General features: G+C 42.2%; 1 protein-coding gene across 3 annotated transcripts in view; it reads left to right on the plus strand.

Moving 5' to 3' along the window:
* The window catches only part of BANK1 (B cell scaffold protein with ankyrin repeats 1), a 298,816-nt gene that overhangs the window by 35,106 nt on the left and 238,191 nt on the right, over window positions 1–25,519 (plus strand). For 2 of the 3 annotated variants that reach the window (XM_073340798.1, XM_073340800.1), the window contains exons 2-3: window positions 8,540–8,938; window positions 18,381–18,446. In XM_073340798.1, the coding sequence (XP_073196899.1) occupies window positions 8,540–8,938; window positions 18,381–18,446 (465 nt within the window). The remainder of the gene's footprint in view (window positions 1–8,539; window positions 8,939–18,380; window positions 18,447–25,519) is intronic. The other variant, XM_073340799.1, reaches the window with a different exon arrangement.

Below are 25,519 nucleotides of genomic sequence, written 5' to 3' on the forward strand. Positions count from 1 at the left end.
CAATGCTGAGGCTGCTGCAGGACCAAACCAGTATGCTCCAGTGTATGGTTGAGCTGCAGCAAAGGCAGCTGGAGCACAGACTGCCACTACAGCCCCTGTGTAACCAACCGCCCTCCTCCCCAAGTTCCATATCCTCCACACCCAGACGCCCAAGAACGCGGTGGGGGGGCCTCCGGCCAACCAGCCACTCCACCACAGAGGATTGCCCAAAAAAAAGAAGGCTGTCATTCAATAAATTTTAAAGTTGTAAACTTTTAAAGTGCTGTGCTTAAGGTGCTGTGTGGCATTTTCCTTCCCTCCTCCACCACCCCTCCTGGGATACCTTGGTAGTCATCTCCCTATTTGTGTGATGAATGAATAACGAATGCATGACTGTGAAGCAGCAATGACTTTATTGCCTCTGCAAGCAATGATTAAAGGGAGGAGGGGAGGGTGGTTAGCTTACAGGGAAGTAGAGTGAACCAAGGGGCGGGGGGTTTCATCAAGGAGAAACAAACAGAACTTTCACACCGTAGCCTGGCCAGTCATGAAACTGGTTTTCAAAGCTTCTCTGATGCATACCGCGCCCTCCTGTGCTCTTCTAACCGCCCTGGTGTCTGGCTGCGCGTAACCAGCAGCTAGGCGATTTGCCTCAACCTCCCACCCCGCCATAAACGTCTCCCCCTTACTCTCACAGATATTGTGGAGCACACAGCAAGCAGTAATAACAGTGGGAATATTGGTTTCGCTGAGGTGTAAGCGAGTCAGTAAACTGCGCCAGCGCGCCTTTAAACGTCCAAATGCACATTCTACCACCATTCTGCACTTGCTCAGCCTGTAGTTGAACAGCTCCTGACTACTGTCCAGGCTGCCTGTGTACGGCTTCATGAGCCATGGCATTAAGGGGTAGGCTGGGTCCCCAAGGATACATATAGGCATTTCAACATCCCCAACAGTTATTTTCTGGTCTGGGAATAAAGTCCCTTCCTGCAGCTTTTGAAACAGACCAGAGTTCCTGAAGATGCGAGTGTCATGCATCTTTCCCGGCCATCCCACGTTGATGTTGGTGAAACGTCCCTTGTGATCCACCAGAGCTTGCAGCACTATCGAAAAGTACCCCTTGCGGTTTATGTACTCAGCGGCTTGGTGCTCCGGTGCCAAGATAGGGATATGGGTTCCGTCTATAGCCCCACCACAGTTAGGGAATCCCATTGCAGCAAAGCCATCCACTATGACCTGCACATTTCCCAGGGTCACTACCCTTGATATCAGCAGATCTTTGATTGCGTGAGCTACTTGCATCACAGCAGCCCCCACAGTAGATTTGCCCACTCCAAATTGATTCCCAACTGACCGGTAGCTGTCTGGTGTTGCAAGCTTCCACAGGGCTATCGCCACTCGCTTCTCAACTGTGAGGGCTGCTCTCATCTTGGTATTCATGCGCTTCAGGGCAGGGGAAAGCAAGTCACAAAGTTCCATGAAAGTGCCCCTACGCATGCGAAAGTTTCGCAGCCACTGGGAATCGTCCCAGACCTGCAACACTATGCGGTCCCACCAGTCTGTGCTTGTTTCCCGAGCCCAGAATCGGTGTTCCACAGCATGAACCTGCCCCATTAGCACCATGATGCATGCATTGTCAGGGCCCATGCTTTCAGAGAAATCTGTGTCCATGTCCTCATCACTCACGGGACCGCGCTGACGTCGCCTCCTCGCCCGGTATCGCGTTGCCATGTTCTGGTGCTGCATATACTGCTGGATAATGCGTGTGGTGGTTAATGTGCTCCTAATTGCCAAAATGAGCTCAGCGGCCTCCATGCTTGCCTTGGTATGGCGTCCGCACAGAAAAAAGGCGCGGAACGATTGTCTGCCGTTGCTCTGATGGAGGGAGGGGCGACTGACGACACGGCTTACAGGGTTGGCTTCAGGGAGCTAAAATCAACAAAGGGTGTGCCTGTACATCAAGGAGTATTTCAGGCAGGACTGCACGGAGGGTTCCAATAAGAAATGGTGCACCTAAGTTATCGTTGTTATTGGAACAAGGAGGTTAGCCTGGCCTCTGATTGATACATGGCTAGATTTACCTCGCTGCACCTTCTCTGTGAGTGACTGCAGTGTGATCTAGACAGGGGAGGAGGCAAATGATTACAAAACAAATCTGGTCTATTTCTTGTTCTGACCCACTCCATCTATCTTTTAGATATTTGGCTGGCAGCAGACGGTGCAGAAGGACTGCATGCCATCCACATCTCATGGCTGCTCGGCAGAAGATGGTACAGTACGACTGCTAGCCATCTTCATCTCTTGCCTGCCTGGCATAAGATGGTACAATACGACTGCTAGCAATCCTCATCTCTTGTCTGCCTGGCAGAAGATGGTACAGTACGACTGCTAGCAGTCCGTATCGCCTGCCCGCTCACCATAAGATGGTTCAATAGGACTGACTGCAGGACTAAAGAGAATGACCTGCTCAAGTCACTCCAAATTTAGTCCCTGCGCCCATGTCTGCCCAGGCGCTCCTGATTGACCTCACAGAGGCGACCAGGAGCACCTCAGGCATGACGATGACAGCTACTAGTCGTACTGTACCGTCTGCTGCCACAAGGCAAGGGGTTGCTGCTACTGTGTAGCAATTCTGTACCGCGTCTGCCAGCACCCAGGAGACATAGGGTGACGGTTACCTGAGCGGGCTCCATGCTTGCCGTGGTATGGCGTCTGCACAGGTAACTCAGGAAAAAAGGCGCGAAATGATTGTCTGCCCTTGCTTTCATGGGGGGAGGGAGGGAACGGGGGCCTGACGATATGTACCCAGAACCACCCGCGACAATGTTTTAGCCCCATCAGGCATTGGGATCTCAACCCAGAATTCCAATGGGCAGCGGAGACTGCGGGAACTGTGGGATAGCTACCCACAGTGCAACGCTCCGGAAGTCGACGCTTGCCTCGGTACTGTGGAAGCGCTCCGCCGAGTTAATGCACTTAATGCACTTAGAGCATTTTCTGTGGGGACACACACACTCGAATATATAAAACCGATTTCTAAAAAACCGACTTCTATAAATTCGACCTAATTTCGTAGTGTAGATTTACCCTCAGTTGGAGTCTTCAGAGTGTCCTTGTTGCTTGCAGCGTAGATGGGTGAAGGAGAAAGGCCAAGCATGTGGCCACTGTGTCTGTTTTATACCCTCAGTCCTATGTGCTGGGGGAGCACAAGTCCAGGCATGTCTGGGGGCACTGCTGAGTCTCCAGGTAAGGTTGAGCAATTCCACTGGTGTGGCCTCATGCAGGTGAGTCATTGCACTGTAGCTCCCTTGCTAGACAATGGCTGTTGATGGGTTGTTTGACACCCTGCCCGGGTGTTGGTTACTTTCCTTGATCTTGCCTCCGGAGAGCTAATATCCAGCTGATTCCCCAACTTACGGCATGTTTTAGTGACAACCATACAACACAATTCTCATAACTTCATGTGCGTTAATGATATACATACATGGATAGAGAAATGACTTTCAGCAGATCATAGCCTTTCACCGATACCTTACAAGGCATGCTTTATAGGTAAGATCACAATTATATAGAAATGAGGAATATGGGGGTTACAGGACGCTCCCAAGGTATAGAATGTCACATGTTCCCAAATCACTTAGGCTCTTTTGAGTATGAAATTTCCATCCAGGTATATCATACCCACATGTGTTCCAGTTGTTTGCACACTATTTTAAAATAAAAACATGCATTTGGAAAAATATAAGGCTTTTTCATATTTCATAACTTCAAGGCAACTTTCCCACCATTCCTTCATCTTCAGACTGCGGCTTCTCTTAAGTCTTGGACTGAGAAGTGCATAACTTTTCTGATGTCCCTCTGCACAGATGTGATTTTCACCTTTTTGTGTATATGATTTATATTTATGTAACACTAAAGGACTCAAAAGCACTTTGAAGACATTTCTAGCCATGGATCCAATGCTGCATGTCTGCCATGCATAGAACTCTTGCTGATACCAATCTCTCTTCTCTTCTCTTCTCTTCTCTTCTCTTCTCTTCTCTTCTCTAATTACTGGAAGACTATGTCCAGTTCTGATGTTCACAAAAAGGATAGTGAGAAACCGAGAGAGATTCAGAAAAAAGTTACAAGAATGATTTGAGGTCTGCAAAGTATATCCAACAGCCAGCTGAGAAGTCACTATTTCCAGTCTAAAAGTACCTACATGGGAAACAGATTTCTGATAGTAAAGAGTTCTTTAAACTAGCAGAAAAAGGCAAAATGAAATACCATGAAAAAACAAGAGAGACATATTCAGAGTAGAAGGTGAAGATTTTTAACAATGTATACGTAACCAGTGGAATAATTTACATAGGTGAATTCTCCTTCACTTGATGTCCTTAAATCAAGACTGTATGTCTTTCTAAAAGATATACTGTAGTTCAAACACAAATTATGTGCTTGTTGCAGAAATTGCTGGGTGAGGTTCTGTGGTATAGGAGATCAGACTAGATAATTATAAGGGTCTTTTTTATCCCTACAATTTGTGAACTTCTATCTTCTCTTCTGATATTCCTTATGTAACTCTAACAACATTTTTTCTTTTATCCTTTTCTTCTATACAATTGACCAAAATCAAGATAAGGGTCTGGGAAAAAAAAAAAAAAAAAAAAGCTTCACGGCCTCTCCTCTTCCTTAAACTACTGTAAAACTGAAACCATTTTGCTTAGCCCAGTGTCCTCTTACTAGGGTTCTACCACATTCACAGTCCATTTTGGTCAATTTCACGGTCATAGGATTTTAAAAATAGTAAATTTCATTATTTCAGCTATTTAAATCTGATATTTCACAGTGCTGTAACTGTAGGGTGCTGACCCAGAAGAGGATTGTGTGGAGTCGCAAGTTATTGTAGGAGGGTTGCAGCATTGCCACTCTTACTTCTGTGCTGCTGCTGATGACAGTGCTGCCTTCAAGGGTGGCAATACCATACCATACCATACCATGCCATCCTTACTTCTGCGCTGCTGCTGGAGGGACGCTGCCTTCAGAGCTGGGCGCCTGGCCAGCAGCCACCGCTCTCTGTCCACCCAGCACTGAAGGCAATGCAGAAATAAGGGTGGCAACAGTGTGACCCCCCCACAATAACCTTGCAATACTCCGCCTCCTCTTTTTGGGTTACGACCCCTAGTTTGGAAAACGCTGGTCTCCCCTGTGAAATCTGTGTAGTATAGGGGTAAAAGTACACAAAACCCCAGATTTCATGGGGAGAGACCAGGTTTCACAGTCCGTGACGCGTTTTTCATGGCCATGAATTTGGTAGGGCCCTACCCATAGCACTCAATTTTAGCTCTAAGTAAAATGAGAAATATAGTATTATAAAACACTTTTTATTAGAATTGCATTTTAAAACAGGGATAGAGAGCCATCTTGCATAAGGCTGATTTTGCATTTTGACCACAGAAAATATGGGGGCCTCTATTTCAAATATATTTTGAAAATTTTCAATCAACTCTGGTTTGAGAGAGAGCAGCAGTTCATTGTCGACCATTCTGGGATGCCATTATGCACTATACTGTGTATAAAGGATGAATGATTAGAACAGAGGTTGGCAACCTTTGGCACCTGGCCCATCAGGGTAATCTGCTGGTGGGCCGTGAGACATTCCGTTTACATTGACCATATGCAGGCATGGCCCCCCGCAGCTCCCAGTGGCCGCGGTTCGCAGTTCCAGCCTGTGCCACTTCCTGCAGCATGTTAACCCCTGGATTAGAAGCTAAGAAAGGAATGATGGTCCAGTGGTAATACACCTGACAGATATTGCATGTGATCGCAATATCTTTGCAGACCATATTATTTTATACCTGTGAATAGTACTATGTATGACTGTGTTCTGCTCCATGATGGAGGGTTAGCACAGCTTCTCTAGGAACTACAAATGGTGGGAGGTGATTAAGGTGAATCACTAAGACTAAACAACTCTAGAGACGTACCATACCCTGGAGTGCTTTGCATATACTGGTTTAAGCTGGGTTTTCCAGTGACCAACAGACAAAGGGCTTTTGGCAGAAAAAGGTAAACTGACTCAAAGCCTTTTTTCTGATCCAGCAAACGGACAGAACCTTCTGTCCAAGGGAGGGAGGTCTGACCCTTGCCAAAGAGTTGGAAGGACTTTGACCTACTAAGGCCCCAGAGATAATGCTGCGAGTCTGTCAAGGAGGTCCCAGAAGTCATGGATTCCGTGACTTTCTGGGACCTCCGTGACTTCTGCAGCGGCTGGTGTGTCAGTCTTGGGCAACTGTGCCTCCCGCATAGCAGCAGTGCGGGTCCCAGGCCACCGTGCTCACCTCAGCAGCAGCGGGGGTCCTGGACAGGCTTAAAACCCCCTGGTCAGAAGACAGTGTTATAAGGGTCCCTACAAAGAGACAGGTGATTTTGGAAACCAGAGACGTGACTAGAAACTCCTAGAGTGTATCACAGAAGTGGGGACACAGGAGCAGTTACCTGAAATCGTGATATCACTAATCTAGGACTCTGAGATCTGGGCTTTCTTCATTGCTGTGCCCTGTGTGACTTTGGACAAGTCATTTAGTCTATCTGTTCTTTAGCTCCCCATCTGTAAAATGGGAATAATCACTAAGGTGTTGTGAGGTTCTCTTTCTCTCTGAGTATATATAATAAAGATTGTGAGGTGCTCAGTAACTATGGTGATGGAGCTCTATAATTACCCAAGTTAGACTTTAGGATTTGGCCTGAATGGACTCTGCAGAAAATCTTCATTCCACAACATTGTTTCTTGCACAAAGGGTCTTGTACTTATGCCACCGTTCTACTGCATATGTAATATTATATAAATGACAGAGGATGTTTGATTTATGCATTTTTAATTCTCTAATTGGTTAGTATTTATTGTTGGTGTATGCTGTTATGTGGTATGTGTTTATATGCCTCTAAGAGCTATGCAGCTCCCATGTCTAAGCTTTGTTTGTTTACAGTATTTTAAAAAATCAAAATAACTAGTGTATAGTGGGATAGAAATGAACTTTCTATTCATTTGGTGCTTTCTATTAAAAGAAATCTAAAACTGGAGCTTTTACACTAATATAATTATCAAACCAAATTCTGTTCACACTTAAAATGGCATAAAAGAGGTGTAATTTTGTCTGTGTTGTTACTTCAGATTTACATCATGAAAACTGAGTGTAGAATATGGTCCATAGCATACAAACCTGTATTACTAAGCTAAAAGTATGTAGTCTGTGGATGCTGTTGCTTAGACCCACCTGTGATTAACTTTGTGACAATAGAACTGTATTAATTAATTTGATGTCATATTGTATTTTGCTGCATACTGTTGTTGATCAATATATCAGTGGTGTCAATGGCATCCTATCCTTTATAATATCAGCATCATGGGTGTGCCTTTATCTACTTTATTTGACATTTCCTTTTGTTTCTCTAGCTGCTGCAACTTGCCAAATGCTGAACTATTCCTATTTTTATTAGATTAGCATTTACATTAATATTTTAAAATAAATATATAGAAAAAACAACCAACCCAGTTCGCAACACATCAGTGTGGGGGAGGGATAGCTCAGTGGTTTGAGCATTAGCCTGCTAAACCCAGGGTTGTGAGTTCAATCCTTGAGGGGACCATTTAGGGATCTGGGGCAACTATGGGGGACTGGTCCTGCTTTGAGCGGGGGATTGGACTAGATGACCTCCTGAGGTCCCTTCCAACCCTGTGATTCTAATTGCTGTAGTGCATCAAATGACATGTTATATTATGATGACAGAATATACTCTTTTAGATTAGTGTCTCCTGTTCAAGTTGTAATTAAACCGTTTGATGCTTTAACAATTATTTTCTTGTTGAAAGTGTTAAACTACTTCATTACATCACAAACAAGTTGTTGACTTTTCAACAACAAAATAAGGTGCTTTAATCTGTATTAAGTAGCAGCTGCCCCAATATTTTTTTGTAAATAAAATACAATAAAAATAAAGTAATTGTTTTGAGTATTATATTTTGTCTGTACAATATGACATGTGATAGTGAGATGCACTACTACTACTACTACTGCTGAGACATAATGACAGATATGGGGAGGGATAGCTCAGTGGTTTGAGCATTAGTCTGCTTAAACCCAGGGTTGTGAGTTCAATCCTTGATGGGGCCATTTGGGGATCTGGAGCAAAAATTGGGGATTGGTCCTGCTTTGAGCAAGGGGTTGGACTAGATGACCTCCTGAGGTTCCCTTCTAACCCTGATATTATATGATAAAAACAATAAATAATATGAAAAGGAAAAAATTAAACATATTTTGTTTTGAAACAATTTAAAAAATTTTACTAAACAAAATTTTCAAAAGGGATATTTTATCAGAATTTCTATTCCACACGAAATTTCAAAAATATTTATATTCTAGTTTGGAACATAAATTTCAAATTTTTCTGCAAACAGTTGAAAACCCAGATTTCTATCTCTACCATTCTGTTTCAAATTACAAAGAGAAAAAAATCTAACATGCTAACTGTGGATATTAGATAAAATGGAGGTTTAAAAATGTTTTTTTTTTTACAGAAAATACAAAGGACATTCTGGTGATTTATGAAGAAGAGGCAGAAGAATGGGCTCTGTATTTAAAATCGCTTTTCAAACATATTATAAAGGAACAAGGAATCTTACTTTACAACCTAGAGACTTTGTCTATTCAGCATCTAGAGTCACTCTCTCTATCCTGTTATAGATGTAAACTGCTCATACTATCAAATGGACTTCTAAAATGCCTGAATCAAAAGAGAAGATATTTTCTGGACAGGGTCCTTAAGCCTTCCGGTAGGGTGGTGATTCTACTTTGTGGGGTGGAGAACTCAGACATTCTACATGAGATACTGACCTTAGACCAGAGCAGCCAAGAGATCTCCACCGATCAGGATCCCGAGGAATATCTCTCCATTGTTGCCGGTGTTATTCAACAAGGTAATTTTAAAGTTTAATCCTGCTGATGATATATTTGTCACTTAATTATGATTAAAGTTATCCTCCTCTTAGATCCAGAGTAAGGAGTATGCAACTTTGGAAAGTCTAGCACTGCAGTGAATGTTCTTCAGAAGCTGTCTGGTGAGCTTAAAGGGATGATATACTCTTGTCTCTCTGACCCCTGGGTTCAGATAATTATAACAATCTAATGCCTGCCATTAGTATGGTTGAAAAATGTGTATGCGTGTCTCATAACTTTCAGTAAAAAAAACGAGGATTCCTTGTGGCACCTTATTATTTATTTGGGCATAAGCTTTTGTGGGATATAACCCACTTCATCAGATGAATGGAGTGGAAAATACAGTAAGCAGGAATAAATATACAGCACATGAAAAGATAGGAGTTGCCTTACCAAGTGGAGGGTCAGTGCTAACGAGACCAATTCAGTCAAAGTGTATGTGGCCCATTCTCAACAGTTGACAAGAAGGGGTGAATATCAACAGAGAGAAAATTACTTTTTGTAGTGCTATCGAGGCCAATTCAATCAAAGTGGATGTGGCCCATTCCCAGCAGTTGACAAGAAGGTGTGAGTATCAACAGAGAGAAAATTATCTTTCCATCCCATGTATTATATCCCACAAAAGCTTAAGCTCAAATAAATTTGTTAGTCTCTAAGGTGCCACAAGGACTCCACTTTGTTTTTACTGATGCAGACTAACACGGCAACCTCTCTGAAACTTGTTATAACTTTCAAATTGTCTTAATTTCCTAGTTCAGAACTTCCTAGGCAATGTGCTAATATGGAAAATATGCTGTCCACAAAGTTTGGGCTTACTTCAGTCATTCTTTTTCTCTCCGAAGCACACACAAGCTGAAACAATATGCTAATCTTCTGCAGCAGCTGAAACAAGAAGTTTCTGCTAAATAGAATTGCATCCTGTATATGTTTGTTATGTGACTGCTGAGGCAGATCAGCACTGAGCAGGAGGTCAACATAAGAATTATTTTAAGAGCTTAAGTAGTGAATAGGTCTTGTGCTGGCCCATTGCACAGGGTTGAAATTCATTTGCAAGTACTTTACTGTGCTGTAGAAATGGAACTGAGGGGTCACTTTGTACCTAGCACTGCCTGCAGTCTGTTTTGTAGGAAGACCGTATCGCAATCAATTTGGGGAGGCCACTCCAGTAATATTATCACAGGCTCCACACACATCACCCGATATGCACTCCTGATAGGCATTTGCTGCTGCTGCTTTTTCATGGCCTCTCAGTCCTCTGTCTGCTCCCAAACTCCTTCTGTTTTGTGTGGTTATACTATTCACACACACTCTTGCCCCCATATAAGTTAGTTTTTTGTTACAGCTGCTGTTTGAAAACTTTCATTCAGCATGCAAAGTGCATACTCAGTGAAGCAGGACATGAGCCTTGACTTCAGAAACTGCACAGTAAGTGCAGGGTAGAATGTTGTGCTGCTATCTAGCAAGTAGCTCCACATCAGAGTTTTCTTTTCTTTTACTTTAAAAAAAAATAAAGGAAGGAAAGTCCATCAAAAACTTGACATTAAACATTTGAAGGTTGGAAAATGAAGTACTCAAAATTCCGGGAATATGAATTAAAACCTAGTGTCAGATTTTTTTCCTCACTCCCTTGTCCCACTCTTATGCTAGAGCAACTCCACCAAAATGCTGTCATGAAGTGGAGTTGCACAAGTATAAAACTATGGCAGTGGTGTGGAGAAGTAGACCCAGTCTTTAATTACATGAACATGGATTTACTTTGCAATAACACTGGTGTGAAACTGAAAGCATGCTTGGACCCAAGTGAACAGACACGACTGTACTTACAAACAGAAGTCCTAGATCCCCTCCTCTAGATCTTTCTTTTATGTTCTGGAGTAAAGCTAATCAGAGTCACCCGATTTGGCTTCCAGAAAGTTGGCATCCCAAAAGTTCTGCACCTTCCTACGGTGCATTACTGATGCTTGACTATTGAATGGGAGAAAGAGCTCTTTGGCTCAGTAACCATGTCATTCATGGGAATGAAATCAATGGGATCACACCAGTATAGCTAAGAGGAGAATTTAGCACAGGGACTGTACTTCCATATCAGTGGGAACCGCAAACAGGAAACTGCAAACATTTGTTAAAAAAAAAACCAAATATAGTTTCTTAGAAGAAAGGTATTTCTTCATTTTGGTCAGTTGTCACAAAGCATTTGTTTACAGTGGTCAGACTACAGAATATGACAACGTAAAGTGGCAAGGCATCCACAATATCCTGTCTCAAATAGTGGCCAGTAACAGCTGCTTCAGTGGAAGGTGCAAAAAAAAAATGCTGTAGTGGACAAATATGAAAATCACTTGGTTACAATGAAAGTTTCTTCCTAATCTGTATCAGTTAGTGATATGCCCTGAAGTGTAAAGGTTTACATCTTCTATATTGTTTACTTCTGACCAGTGTAGCTGTGGATGTTTGCATTATCCATGTTAATCTTTTATTCAGAATCCTGCTAAGCTTTCGGTCTCAATGATAACCTGTATCGGTGATTTTCGGATGTTGTAAAACAATTTTTTCCTTTTATCAGTTTGAAATTTGTTGCTTTTCAATGAAAGAACAAGAGGTACATTTGATTTACCTTTTGTATACCAATGTTTTGTATGCCCCATCATGTCTCCTTTTACTCTTCATTAAGCTAAATACTTTCAGTCTCTCTTCATGTGGAAGCCTGCCCGGCCACACCTCATTTTAATCTTCACACAATGCACAGTCAACCTGTGGAACTCCTTGCCAGAGGATGTTTTGAAGGCCAAGACCATAACAGGGTTCAAAAAAGAACTTGATCAATTCATGGAAGATAGGTCCATCAATGGCTATTAGCCAGGATGGGCAGGGATGGTGTCCCTAGCCTCTGTTTCCCAGAAGCTGGGAATGGGCTATGGGGATGGATCACTTGGTGATTACCTGTTCTGTTCATTCCCTCTGGGGCACCTGACATTGACCACGGTCGGAAGACAGGATACTGGGCTAGATGGACCTTTGGTGTGACCCAGTATGGCCATTCTTTTGTTCTTATTTTCATCACCTATCTCTGATCCCCTCTGTTTCTGCAACAACTTTTGACATAGTGACCAAACAGAACACAATATTGTATGTATTTTACTCCTTCCTTTTACATTTGCTCATAACAGTATTAATTGCTGCTAATTTGTTCATTCTGCACATTTGTACCACCTTGCACAACGCCTTCTAGTCAATATTCATAAAACTCTCCCATTCTTCTCCTTAAAACCCATGTATTCCATGGCACATTTCAGTATTGACTACCTGACACCACAGCATCAGTTCTCCTCTGCAACTGAGTTCCATTCATTGCAGGGCACAGGAGGCCATTTGGCAGCTGATTTTGGCTCCATGATTCAGTACTGGGCTAGTCCTGGCATTAGATAGAACAGAAGAGGTCCTGTTCTAATTTCTATCACTGGTTTACAATCTCTCAGACTTTACATCAATGTAGATTTGGTGTTAACAAACTCTGCCATGCTGTGCCACTACGTCCGAGTGGCTGACTGGCACAGAAGCAGGGTTTTCTGCTTTACGCCTGGAGGGAATTCTGGGCAAGGGGATTCTCTGCTAGTTAATTTGCAGCTGGACTCTATTCTCTTTGAGCTGTCTGAACAGCATGAAGTGGATAGAATGGACCAAGAGATCCAACTCCATATCTCTTCATTTGGCCGAAATATCCTTTACCACACCAGATTGTGCCAACTTCAACCCTTTGGCACTGTTCTCCAGCTGTGTACTCTTATAATGCTAGCCAAATAAATAATACTAATTAACATGCACACTTCAAATAAAGGTGTTAGTTGCTAGTTAGATAATGTACCCACTAGAGATCCAGTTTACAGAAAAGCATGATTCAAAGAAAACCTAAAATCAGGAGGATTTGCTGTCTGTGGTTGAGAGCATTCATAGGGGGAGCAAATGAGGAACTGAGACTCAGGCATTATGCTTTGTAACATATGTTTCCTGGATGGTGGCAGATTTTACTATGTTCCTGTTTAGTGCTAGCAAGAATGCAAATATTTTTGCTGTTAAGAGATTGGCATAGCAAGACTTCTTAAAAGGTGTGAACATTTTTACAGTGATGTTATCCTGAGCAGCTAATTAAAACCTTTCTTCCGTTTTTTTTTTAATTGTCTGAATACTCGTTTGTCATTAGAAATGTAGGCTGTACAGAAAAGTTAGGACTTAGGAGGTTGTATTTTCCCAAGCTAGCAACTAAGATTCTGTTTACTCTTCTACATAACTGTGCGTTTAATTTTAATGCAAGGTGACTCTATTAATTTAGTATTTTGACTTTTCTTTGCCTCAGCTTTTCTTAATATTGATGAAAGTACAGTTCAACACTGTGTTTTACTCTATGCCTTACCCCTCCTCTCTTTCTCCTGCCACTTCTCAACACTCTAGAGTAGCTGTCAACCTGACACTGCAGACAGCCAAGATTCTAGGCATGTACTTTCTCCTAGAAATGATGGTTACTGTTATATATTCATTAAGAAAGAGATCCTATGGGCTTGGTTTTTCAGCCTAGACTTAACTGGGCCTCTGTTTTTATTCCCACAATCATTTGTAGGCACAATTTAGACAGGTTCAATGTCTAAGTAACTGATTTGCATGTGCAGTTAGGTACTTAGATCTCTAAATGCCTTAAATTGTTTCCACAGTTATTTCTGTCCTCATCTTGCAGATGCAAAAAGAGAGGGTAGATTTTGAAAATTTTACGCTCTATAGATACCTCTCTGGTTATGTTTCTAAAATGAGCTTATTATTTTATGAGACTGTTTGGTAGGACTTTGAATTTATTGAGGACTTGGGAATCTTAGCATCTAGCACTCTCTTTAATGGCTCTATTTTATTTGATGGTGTTGGCAAAAATAAACACAGCAGTCCTCTTCTCTTCTCTTCTCTTCTCTTCTCTTCTCTTCTCTTCTCTTCTCTTCTCTTCTCTTCTCTTCTCTTCTCTTCTCTTCTCTTCTCTTCTCCTACAGCCTATTCCCAAAGAAAAAGAGGGCCCTTTTTTCGTGACCCACAGGAGAAATTTAAAATTGAGCACTTAAATACACCTCTACCCCGATATAACGTGGCCCGATATAACGTGGGTTTGCATACAACACGGTAAAGCTCCGAGACGCTGCCGGGCCGGGGCCGAGGGGTTGGATAAGGGGCAGAGGGTCTCGGGGGCGGTCAGGGGCTTCCCCCCCACCACAAGGTCTGGGAGGCAGGAGCTGTGGGGGGCACTTTTGGGGGCCCCACAATCCCAGAGTGGCCCTGGGGATTAGCAGGGGGCCGGGAGCAGCCCGCTCTGCTTCCCTTGCCCCAGCCCCAACCATGTCGCTTGGGGGAGGGGGATTGGGAGAAGGGATCTTCCCGCACTCACAGCAGTGGCGGAAGCGGAGTAGCCCGGCCCCAGCCCGCTCCACTCTGCCAGCTCCCAGCCGTGGTGCTCTGCTTCCAAATCTGAAAAGCTTGGTTTAAGTGACTTGCCTAGTATCTCATAGGAACTCCGTGGCAGAGGCAGGGATAGAATTAGAGCTAAGCAAATAACTGATTGTTTTTTCTTCATTGGCAGTTTCAAGAAGTTGAAAAATAAAATACCTTTTGGGTCATACAAAATGTTCTGTTTGATCCAATATGAAACATTTTGTTTTAGATTTTGAGCATTTTAAAACATTTTTGATTTGTTATAAAATAAATTAAAGAAAATTTTGAACTGAAAAATTGAAATGTTTTGTTTTAAAAGGTCAAAACAAAATGTTTTGATTTTTTTCTCAGAATATTTTTGTTGTTTCTAAGCAAACATTTTGGCAAAACTGACAGAAATTCATGAAATGTTTGCGGATTACCAAATCTGCATTTTTTTTTTTTTACAAAAAATTTTGGTTGAAAAATTTCATCCCCGCTTTGGATAGAATCCAGTTCTTCTGAACAGCATTCAACTGCCTTAGCCACAAGACCTTAACCATGAGACTATTCTTTCTTTTTTTGCAATCCCCAGCCTCACTCACTGCACACCTTCCAACTTCCGTAACAAATGAGGCAGAGGTCCTACAGACAACAACCTGCTTCACTACACAGCCACAAATCACCTCCAGAGCAGGTCCATCCTCCTGGGTCATATGAAAAAAATAGTTTGTGATTTTTGTAATTAATTCACATGCTCAAGGGGGCTGAATTAAAGTTGCACAGGCAATCTTAATTCTGGCATTTCCTAATTTTTGAGTGAGAGATTCCATCATGTGGCATCTAAGTAGTGTCTTAGTTTCTACCCTTCTTTTTTCCCCACCAGCAGCCATTGGTTTTTTTCTTTTACCAAATGCTGCTCAGGACTTCTGCTGCAGGGAAAAGCAAGGAGACCATCCCCACAAAAGTTTACTTTCGTTTGCAAGTGAATAATAAACTGTGAAACACGCTTTGTATTGTCCCTGCCAGGCTCCTACAGCAGCATAGCTGCTTACACTACTACTACACCACTACTAGGTGATGGAGTGCAGAAGAATGTTGGGGTTGAAGTGACAGGTAGAGACAGAAAACAAATAATTCCTGCACCTATTGTTCCTATGTCCTCATCAGTCCCATTTTTCTCACTTCAAGATAGTGTTGAAAAGTCACCACAGAACTCAGATCTTCAATTTAGGGGTGTAGTGGGCTGTTTTTTTTGTCTCATAGAGAGGCAGTTTAGCCTACTGGCTAGGGCATTGATCTGGAAATAAGGAGACATGGGTTCTGTTCCGAGTTTTCCCACGTGACTTTGGGAAGTCACTTTACTTTTCTGTTTCTCCTCCCATCTTTTGTCTCTTTTATCCATTTAGATTGCAATCTCTTTATGCTGGCAATATCTCTCACTGTGTCTGTACAGTGGGAAGCACAATGGGTCCCAATTTTAGTGGGAGCTTGTAGGCATTACTATAATACAAATAAATAATATTTCTGTCAGGTTTTATTTTAAATGCAATTGATATTAAGGTGGTTGCCCATAACAGTTTTAAACCTGACTTACTTGTATTTTTCACCTATCTTGGTACAAGCAGCTTGCTACTCCTCTGACATAAGTGGTTAGCCAACATTTGTGTCCTTGCGGGGCTGTTTCTCTTAGGAGGAGAAATTGGTGATCTGAATCAGGTATATTCTTTGGTGCAATCCTGTTTATTTCCAAAGAATGTATGCAAAATTCTGTTTCCTTGAACACAGTAGAAACAAACAGCAGGAAGTTTCCTTCCTCATAAATCCTCAAGCCTGCCTCTCCTGCAAGTTCTGTGCCCAAGAAGCTCTGTCTCTGTGTTTCACCTCAGGATCACGCTCATCACTGTTTTTTTTTTCACTTTCTGCTGACTTTCTGCCTCTAAAACACACACACATACACACCAGCCCAAAACTTGGCCTCTGCCTTGGCAATCAGGGAACCCTCTGTTAATCTACCTACGTTAGTTTTTCCTCAGGCCTTGTCATACAGCGAGTTGCCTTAGGTAGCAGCTTTTCACTACATGAAGGGGCTTAACTGCTCCTGTCAGGTAGACTGAAGGAAGAGTGCATAGCCTGCACATCAGATTGAACTAGGTCAAAGTCTAACTTGATGGCAACCTTTTTTTTGCTTTTGCCTTTGCAAGTAGATAAGATTACCGCCGTATTCTTGGTATTCCCTATACAGTACCTAGGAAATACCCAAGGAATACTGTGAGTTGCTGCAGTAATAATTATTTGTAAAAGCATTGAAGATTTCAGTGGGGACCATAACACAAAGAAAAACACAAATACAGTTTTATCAGGCAAGAAAACAAATGGAGAAATCAAGGGTCTAATTCTGAAGAAAATAGCCTTGCCCACAAAAGATATGAGGGATTTTGTGGGGATGGAATCTTCACCCTTAGTCCAAGAGTAGATCTTGAGGCACTCATGCAGCTAGGTCACATTCAGTTAATGGTAGAACAGAAAAGAATAAAGGGCACAGGCTGCTGTTCCCCACCTTACCAAACTGTACCCATGTAGATTCATACTATACATACCTCAGGCACAATCCTGCACAAGCCCACATTCCCATCATTTTTGGTAAGCTATGATGATGCATGTACCAGAAGGGTGTATACAGGCTTGTGAGGGATCTGCCCAGATTGTCCCCCTCCTCATCTTCTCTTCCGCAGCAGGCCCACCACTTTTAAGATATTTTGGCCTTTGTGTAAGAAACCTCAGGATTTAGCCTCAAAAGGGAGGTGGGGGTGGGAATGCAAGCAAAAATAAATGACCCGGCCCTGCCTTATTTCTAAGATTCATTTCTTGTTGTTTTTAATCTTTCTATATATTGTCAAATTACAGTTTTTTATTTTGTTCCATTCAGTTTCTGATATTGAATTTGTGCAAAATGGTCTTTAATATTGTGGTTACTTGCCCATCGGATGCTCCAGTTATACCACAAGTTTGCCAATGAAGAAATGTATACATAATTTACTCACAGAAGAGTCATTAATACACTTGTTCGTTGATTTTAAGAAAACGGTGATGCTTTATTATATCTCTCCTTTCATATAACAGATTTTAAAGAATTTGTATTAATTTTTGCAGAGAATCATTTCAGTGGCAATAATACCTAATAGTCAAATGAGAAGTGCAGGTTTTCTATGTGATTGTGTGAAATGCCCATCGATGGAGAACAGTGTGTCAAAATGAAGATTTCGAATGGAACCTCATCTGTTGTGATTCCCTTCTGTAGGAATTTCATTTCTCAGAAGTCTCCTTTTGTGTACTTAAACTATTGACAGTAGCATTGAGGCAGGGATACAACTGAACAAAAACCAGGAAGTTCAAAGTGAAAACTAACTAGGACCTAATCCTGCCCTCATTCCACATACTCCTACTGACTACAGTGGGACTTCTACCTTAATTCCACATCATTGTGCTGCTGTGAAGACTGAACCACTGACCATATTGGCTTAGAGTGGCAAAGCTTTGCATTTCATAGTATAAGTTGTGCCAGTATAGTTTTCTTTTCTCACTTGTGCTATCATACTACTTATTCCACATAGTAAAAAAATAAATTACTGATTAACTAACATTTAATACATTACTCGCTCCTAGTATGTAAGTTGAGGAATGTAGCTGAATAACAAGCAGGTTTTAATATTTTTAGGAAGAAAACCTCTGTTATAGCTTCAATTAAAAAAAAATCTGTAATATATACTGCTAATGCCCTGGAATTAACTAGTTGTCCCAAAATAAGTTGTTCTTAAAGTAGTTCTCATCCCACCAATGGTCATCAGAGCTGTCCTTGCTGGAGTACAGAATTAAACATTTTAAGAAACAACTTAAGAAGCAGTGGGAGACTGGCCAGGGAGATGCTCATTTCAAGATGTTTTCAGGGAGATGTCATCCATTAAAGTATCTTTCTTTTCTTAGATGAACCACAGAATGAAGAAGCCAAAGAGTCACTGTCTTGCATCTATGAAACAGTTCTTGCGGATGGTGAGTTTGAAATTCCCTAAACTACATGAAAGTAGAGCAAAGGGCTCTTGAGCACATAGAGTCTTTACATCTTGTGTGACCCAAAAGGAAGTGATCTAATCTTTCTAGAATGTGGAACTACATAGAGGAACCTGTCTCGTACTCACACATCCACCTGCCCATCCCTCCATGGGTTCCAGAAGAGGAAAAGGAGCTGACAGAACCATTGCTCTCCCCCTCAAATCCAGGTAGTGTTGGGCAGAGGAAGGACCTCCCTCTTCCATGCAGGGAGGGGGGAGAGAGAGCTTTTCCTCTCCATTTCTCCCTGGTGGGGAGGGAAGGATCTTCCTGTAGAGCAGGGGTGGCCCTGGGGGGGGCGCTCACTGCTCAACCCCTGGCTCTGCCACAGCCCCTGCCCCCACTCTACCCCTTCCTGCTCCCTCCCCTGAGCATTCTGTGCTCTCGCTCCTCCCCCTCTGCCCGCCCCCAGAGCCTCCTACATGCCATGAAACAGCTGATCGGGAGGTGCAGGGAGGGATGGGGAGGTGCTGGCCGGTGGGCAGGAGGCGCTGGGAGCGGACGGTGGGGGAGAAGCTGATGGGGGGGCTGCTGACGTATTACTGTGGTTCTTTGGCAAAGTACATTGGTAAATTCTGGCTCCTTCTCAGGCTCAGGTTGGCTACCCCTACTGTAGAGGAAATGAGGTTGATATGAGTCTTTCAGTTTGGACAGTACTTTTTCTCCTGTCAAATGTCAATGCTGCTTCACTTAAAGGCAGGTAGGCATGGAGCCCAATAAACTCCCCAGCCAGGTACCAGCTCCTCCTGGTGCTTTCCATTCTAGATTATTTGCTTAATGAATGCTTATTTCATCAGTCACTGCTAAGAAACAGGAGGAGATGGAACTTGGAGAGATGAATCCCCCGCCCCCCAAGCCCAGGAGAGTAAGAGAAGGTGGAACTTTCCCTCTGCTTTTAGCAAAACAGTTCCCACATAGCACAGCCTCTGCTACTAACCCTTACTTAAAGGCCTCTTCAGTAAATCTTTATTGCAGGGCTGATGTCAAGTTACACCACTATGTGAAGTTACTAGCTCAGCACAATCAACTTGCTGGCTGATGAAAAAGTTTTGGTGAGATTACTAAGTGTCTTTCGGAATTCCTGGCTTAGCACCTCCACCTTACTGGACTCATGGCAAGGTATGAGCCTCTCTGAGGTTACTGGATCAGCAACTCTGCCTTGCTGGCATGATGTCAGAGCACAGGATGCTGTAAGCTCATTGGCTGTGAACTTCTAACTTGCTAGACTGAATTCAGGTCACATGTCTGTGGGGTATCTAGTTCACAATTTCTGGTTTGCTGGGCTCATGTCAAGATACAGGTATCTGTGATGTCACAAGCTCAACACCTCAGTTTTCCTGGTCTAATATCAAGCAGCAAGCCACTGATGTCACTCACCGTCTTGGCACCTGTAGCTGACTGGGCTGATGTCAAGACAAAGGGAACTCTGAGGTGACTAAGGACCTCTGTCTTGCTGGTCTGAAGTCAGGGAGAGGGCTTTTCTGAAGTCACTGGTTCAATATGTCCAGAACTCTGGGCTGATGTACAGAGGGAAGTCTCTTTGAGGTTACTGCCTCATCCCCTGTAACTCAGTGAGCTAATGTGGAGTGGAAATATGCTGGGAACATACTGGCTAAGCACCTCTAGCTTGCTGGCATGATAGGAGGAATAGACGGGGGTGTGAGGAGAGAGAGCTGATCTCCCCACTCAAACCCAAGAGAAGAAAATAATTAGGAGCTGCACTTCCCTGTGTTCCCTCTTTCTTTGATCCCTGACTCTGCTATAGCTCTACCTTCATCCTGCCCACTTTGGAAAGTCGTTAGTCTCACACAGTCCTTGCATTCCTTCAGCAGCAGTGCAAAGGTAAGTGGTTTCTTGCACTATATTCTCCCTTTGGTGGCTAGAAAAATCTTTGGGGAGTCACCTAGGATGTTGTATAATCCCTAATATATGGCACGTGGGAATCCCCAGTGTTTCCCAAGTTACCTTGCTAAGAGATCTATAAGGCTTCCCCTGTAATCAGTGTAGGAGCCGGTTGCAACAAAAGTGTTTTCCAGTTTTTCCTCTCCTGTTTGGGGAGCAGGCTGCGTCCTGCCTCCTGAACACACTTTAGGGTTTTTGGGATCAGGGTTGCCTCCTTGATGTTGCAATAGGAAATAGTCACTTGACATCCCTGGAGATCCATGGATGGGGGAACCTTGCCCAAGAAAGAAGAGGGAATGGGATGTTTGGCCACTAGCATGTCAGTGTCTCAGAAATCAGGCAAGATAAGGTGTCAAGAGGCAGCTGGTGATGCCCTTGAAGAAGTATGTGAACCTCACAAACAAACCAGCATGGTTTGGCTCAGTGGTGACAGTTGCAAACTGAATCCTGCAGCTTTGCTTATCTCTTATAAAAAGGGAGCTTATCCAGTCACAAAAATGTATAAAGCCTGTGCTACATAGATGCCAAGGAGCTTCCAGTTTACCTTAGACAAATATGATCTCTGGGTTAAACAGCTAAAACACAAGTAGTTATGGCAACATTATGTGAGAGAGAAACCTGGGATGATATCATGAAATAACTAACTTTTAGGGAAGGATTTAAAAAGAGGTAGTTTGGCCCACTGAAAGTTGGACTTTCTCTCTTAAGTGTACAGTCTGGCATAGAAAAGGCACAAGATAAGAATAGGATAATTTAGGCTTTGGCTGGAATGAAAGGTGAACAGATCAAAAGAACAAAGCTTAAATGAGAACTATGAGGCAACAGTGGTCGAAAGAACAGCAAGTAGCTGACAAGACAAATGGAAAGACAGCAAATAATGTATCTAATAAAGCAAAGATAGATGGAGAATGAGTGAGACCTAACAATCAAGAAGAACTGATTGACTAAAGTGAATTGTGTAAGTCCTTAAGGGAAAAGGTGGGAGTGTACATTGGAAAATGGAAACAAATATGATCTCTGAGATCCTTTCGGGAAATATGAGTTGCAGGCAGATGTGAAATCAACTGATTTGTTAGTACCTGGGAGTGGTGGAAAATATCCAGTGGTAGAATGCTAATCATAATAATGTATATTTATGAGGGTTCATTCCTGTATCTGATAAAAGAATTCTCATGAGCAATTTAAGTCAAAGATATAGAAAGTGAAGCTGAATAATTTTGAGGCCAAAATAGTCTGAACAAATCAATGATTTTAGCCTCTCACAACTATTCTTATATATTTACTTTGTTTCATTTCAGTGTTTTCATTCCATGTAAGAAAACAGACCAAGCTATATTAAAAAAAATTAATTTCAAGAGATCTTATAGTTCTTGGAAAAAAAGTTCCATTTTTTCCCACCCTGTATACCCATTATGGCAATTTATAAACTGAGTTGGAAAAATGAAGTAATCTTGCTGGCTTCCAGGTATACTGGTTATAATAACCATTTAACCATGGAGTTGAAAATGTTTATGCATTATTGTTGAACTGAGACAAGGTGGGAGAGGTAATATATTTTATTTGACCAACTTTTGTTGGTGAAAGAGACAAGCTTTCAAGCTACATGGAGTTCTTCTTCAGGCCATTGTTGAACTGACATTAATTAATTTACCCAAAAACTAGAGCTACCTAAAATTAAAATACACATTCAGAATAATTAAACAGAGATTGTTCCAGTTTTATATTACAATTTTGCCTTTTTACCATTGACCTATTGGACCTGTATTAAGTAAATAAAGAGATTAGTTCTTAACATGATGTTAAACTGCATCCTCCACTGCCTTGTGGATACCTGTTGGTGAAGAATGGCTAAAGGATCTCACCCTGACAGAAAAGGTGTTGACGCTGAAGTGATAGGCAGTTAGCAGCTCTATCTAGGTTGGCTCTCTGGCAGATGCTACAACCTTTGTGTGACTGAACATCCAGACTCACTCTGGCTTTTAGATTCTGGCTCAGTAGTCTAAAGGGGGGGACAACAGTTCTATGGCAGCCTCCGCTCCTCCATAACTTTGCCTAGGCATATGAGCTGAAGGTCTTAGCAAGATTGTCGCAGGGATCCGAGAGAGGCATAAAGGCCCTGGGGCAAATCCCAAGATTTCTAAGCAGCCTTGTTTAGGGATGGCTTGCTTGCCTTGCATGAGGGTGGCTCTAGAAAAGGTGGGTTAAAAAAGCCCTGCCTCATCGTTTACATTCTGGCTCAACTGTTTTCCAGAATTGTTTGCTAGAATGTTTGGAGTTTGTCCTCTGGATACAACTTTGATCTGAATTCAGATTTGAGGAAAACAGCGATGTTGAGTAATGAACTTGCATGTTTCAGAATTGATATTGCCGTTCTTTTGGAAACTCAGTTTTCAGATACAGGCTTCATAAGGGAGAAGGACTACACCATTTACTGGCACGGCAAACCTGAAGGAGTAAGGAGAGAGTATGATGAAGGTTTTGCTATCAGAAATGAACTTATGGGATTGTGTGATGCTCCGATTGCAGTGTCCTTACATATCATGACACTTTGAGTTAGTTTACAGAAGGGATTCATCAACCTTTTCAGTGTCTATGCTCCAATTCTTCAGGCTAGTGGTGAGTAGGATAGCTTTTACCAACAGCTAGAAGAACTGATCGGCAGGAATCCACGGAAGGAATCCATCCTAGTACTTGGAGTCTTCAGTGCAAGTATTGGGTACAATGCTGAGATCTGGCCTGGGATTCTGGGTAGGCATGGCATTGAATGTATAAATGATGATGGTCAGAGAGTTCTCGATATCTGTGCCAGTCAAGGCTTATCAGTGACTAACACCTTCTTTGCTGATAACATCAGAAGAACATCATGGAGACACCTGAGGTCCAAGCACTAGCACCAGCTGGACTTGGTATTGAAAAAACATACATATTTGAAAGATGTCTTACATACATGATCCTTCTAAAGCGCAGACTGTGACACAGACCACTCTCTTGTCTGCTGCAAAGTGAAATTTCAAGCTAAGAAGATCCACTGTAACAAAACTGCTGTACAACCTTGTATTGACTTGTGTCGAATCCATGATCCTGTCAAGAAATGGCTTTTTAATGAAGAAGTAGCAAAGATAGCTGGAAGGAATGAAACTGCGTCAGATGCATGGGAAGTCCTGAAGACAAGTATGAACAATGCATCAGTCAAGAGCTTTGGAAAGAGTACTGGGAAAAATGTTGACTGGTTCTTAGACCATTTGGAGATTCTGCTGCCACTTGTTGAGAGGAAAAGATCTGCCCTATCACCTACAAGTCCACTATTACTGATTTGCTCAACAACCTAAGAGAAGCTCGTAAGGTTGTTCAAATAGCTTCCAGGAAGTGTGGTCAAGAATTTTGGCTGGGTCTTTGTGACAGAATCCAACAGTCAGCTGACGCAGATGACAGTTGACAGTTGTATGAGGGCATTAGAAAGGCCATTGGGCCAATAAAGAACAAGACAGCTCCACTGAAAGATTTGGATGGCAATATTATAATTGATAAAGGGAAGCAACTGGAGAGATGGATTGAGCACTAAGGAATGATATACTCAAAGGAGTCTGTAGTAGACCAACGTGTGCTGGACGAATTGCCTGACTTTGAAGTTATGACTTTGCTGGATGCCAAACCTACACAAGAGGAACTTGAACAAAGCATCAAAAAGATTTCCCACAAGAAAGCTTCGGGATCTGACTGTTTACCTACTGAAATCTACAAATGTGCAAAGACTTGCTGCAAAGATTGCATGAGGTATTGCTACTCTGCTGGAAGGAAGAAACTGTTCTGCAAGACTTTAAGGATGCTCGTTTCATCCAACTCCATAAAAAAAAAAGAGACAAGTGACTGTAATAACCACAGAGGTATCTCTCTTCTTAACATCTTGGGAAAAATTTTAAGTCGTATTCTTTTACCTAGACTTCAAATTTAGCTGAGAGAATCTATCCTGAGAGCCAGTGTGCCTTCCTCTCAGGAAGGACCATCATAGACATGGTCTTCTCTGTAAGAAAACTGCAGAAAAAGTGAAGAGAGAAGTGTATTCCACTGTACATGGCTTTTATAGATTTAACAAAAGCCTGGTCGATCAGGGCTTTACATTGTTCTGAAGAAACTTGGTTTTCCACCTATATTGCTAAACCTTGTGAAATCCATACAAGATGGCATAAAGGCAACTTTAATGTATGAAAACCAAGAGTCTGACTCATTTGACATCAAACAATGGAGTGAAGGAGGGTTGCATACTGGCTCCTACATTGTTTAATATTTACTTCTCATTCCTGCTTCAGTATTCATTCCATGATGTTCGAGAGGATGTCTCTCTTGTCATGAGACATGATGGAGGTTTGTTTAACATCGTGAAGTTCTGAGTTAAGGTGAAGGAAATCATCGAAAGGGGCCTGTTGTTTGTAGATAATGCAACTCTTGTGGCTAATAACGTATATGCCCTACAACATCTTATTACCAATTTTTCTGATTCATGCAAAATCTTTGAGCTAGCAATAAGCTCGAAGAAGACTGTTATCATGCACCAAGGCTCTTCAGAACCAGTTCCACATATCGGCTTAGATGGTATTCCTCTAGATGTTAACCAATTTTGCTACCTTGGCTCTACTGTTACCACCAATTTAGATCTTGATGCTGAGCTTAATAGTAGAATTGGCAAGGCAGCCAGGAACGAGCACTATATTGCAAGACAATGCCTGGAACAATAACAAATTGTCAACTAAAGTAAAAATCTGTATTTATGAGACCTGTTTTATCCACTCTTCTTTATGGCTCAGAAACATGGATGACTTACACCAAACATACCAAAAAACTAAATAGTTTTCATATCAGATGTTTGGAAAAAATTCTTCTCATAAAATGGCAACACAGTGTGACAAATGTGGAAGTGTTAAATTGAACTGGTATGTCATTTATGGGAACATAGTAAGAAAAGACTCAGGTGGCTTGGATATGTAAGCTGTACTCTGAAACTCACAAAGAGTCTAAAAAGGGAGGCAGACCGCTGCGCAGATTTGCCAAATATGATTTAGTATCCTTTGGAATCTCTGTGGATGATTGAGAAAGGAGTGCAGAATCTGGTTGGCGGA

Source organism: Lepidochelys kempii, chromosome 4 (genome assembly GCF_965140265.1).
Source record: "Lepidochelys kempii isolate rLepKem1 chromosome 4, rLepKem1.hap2, whole genome shotgun sequence".
Taxonomy (NCBI): Eukaryota; Metazoa; Chordata; order Testudines; family Cheloniidae; genus Lepidochelys; species Lepidochelys kempii.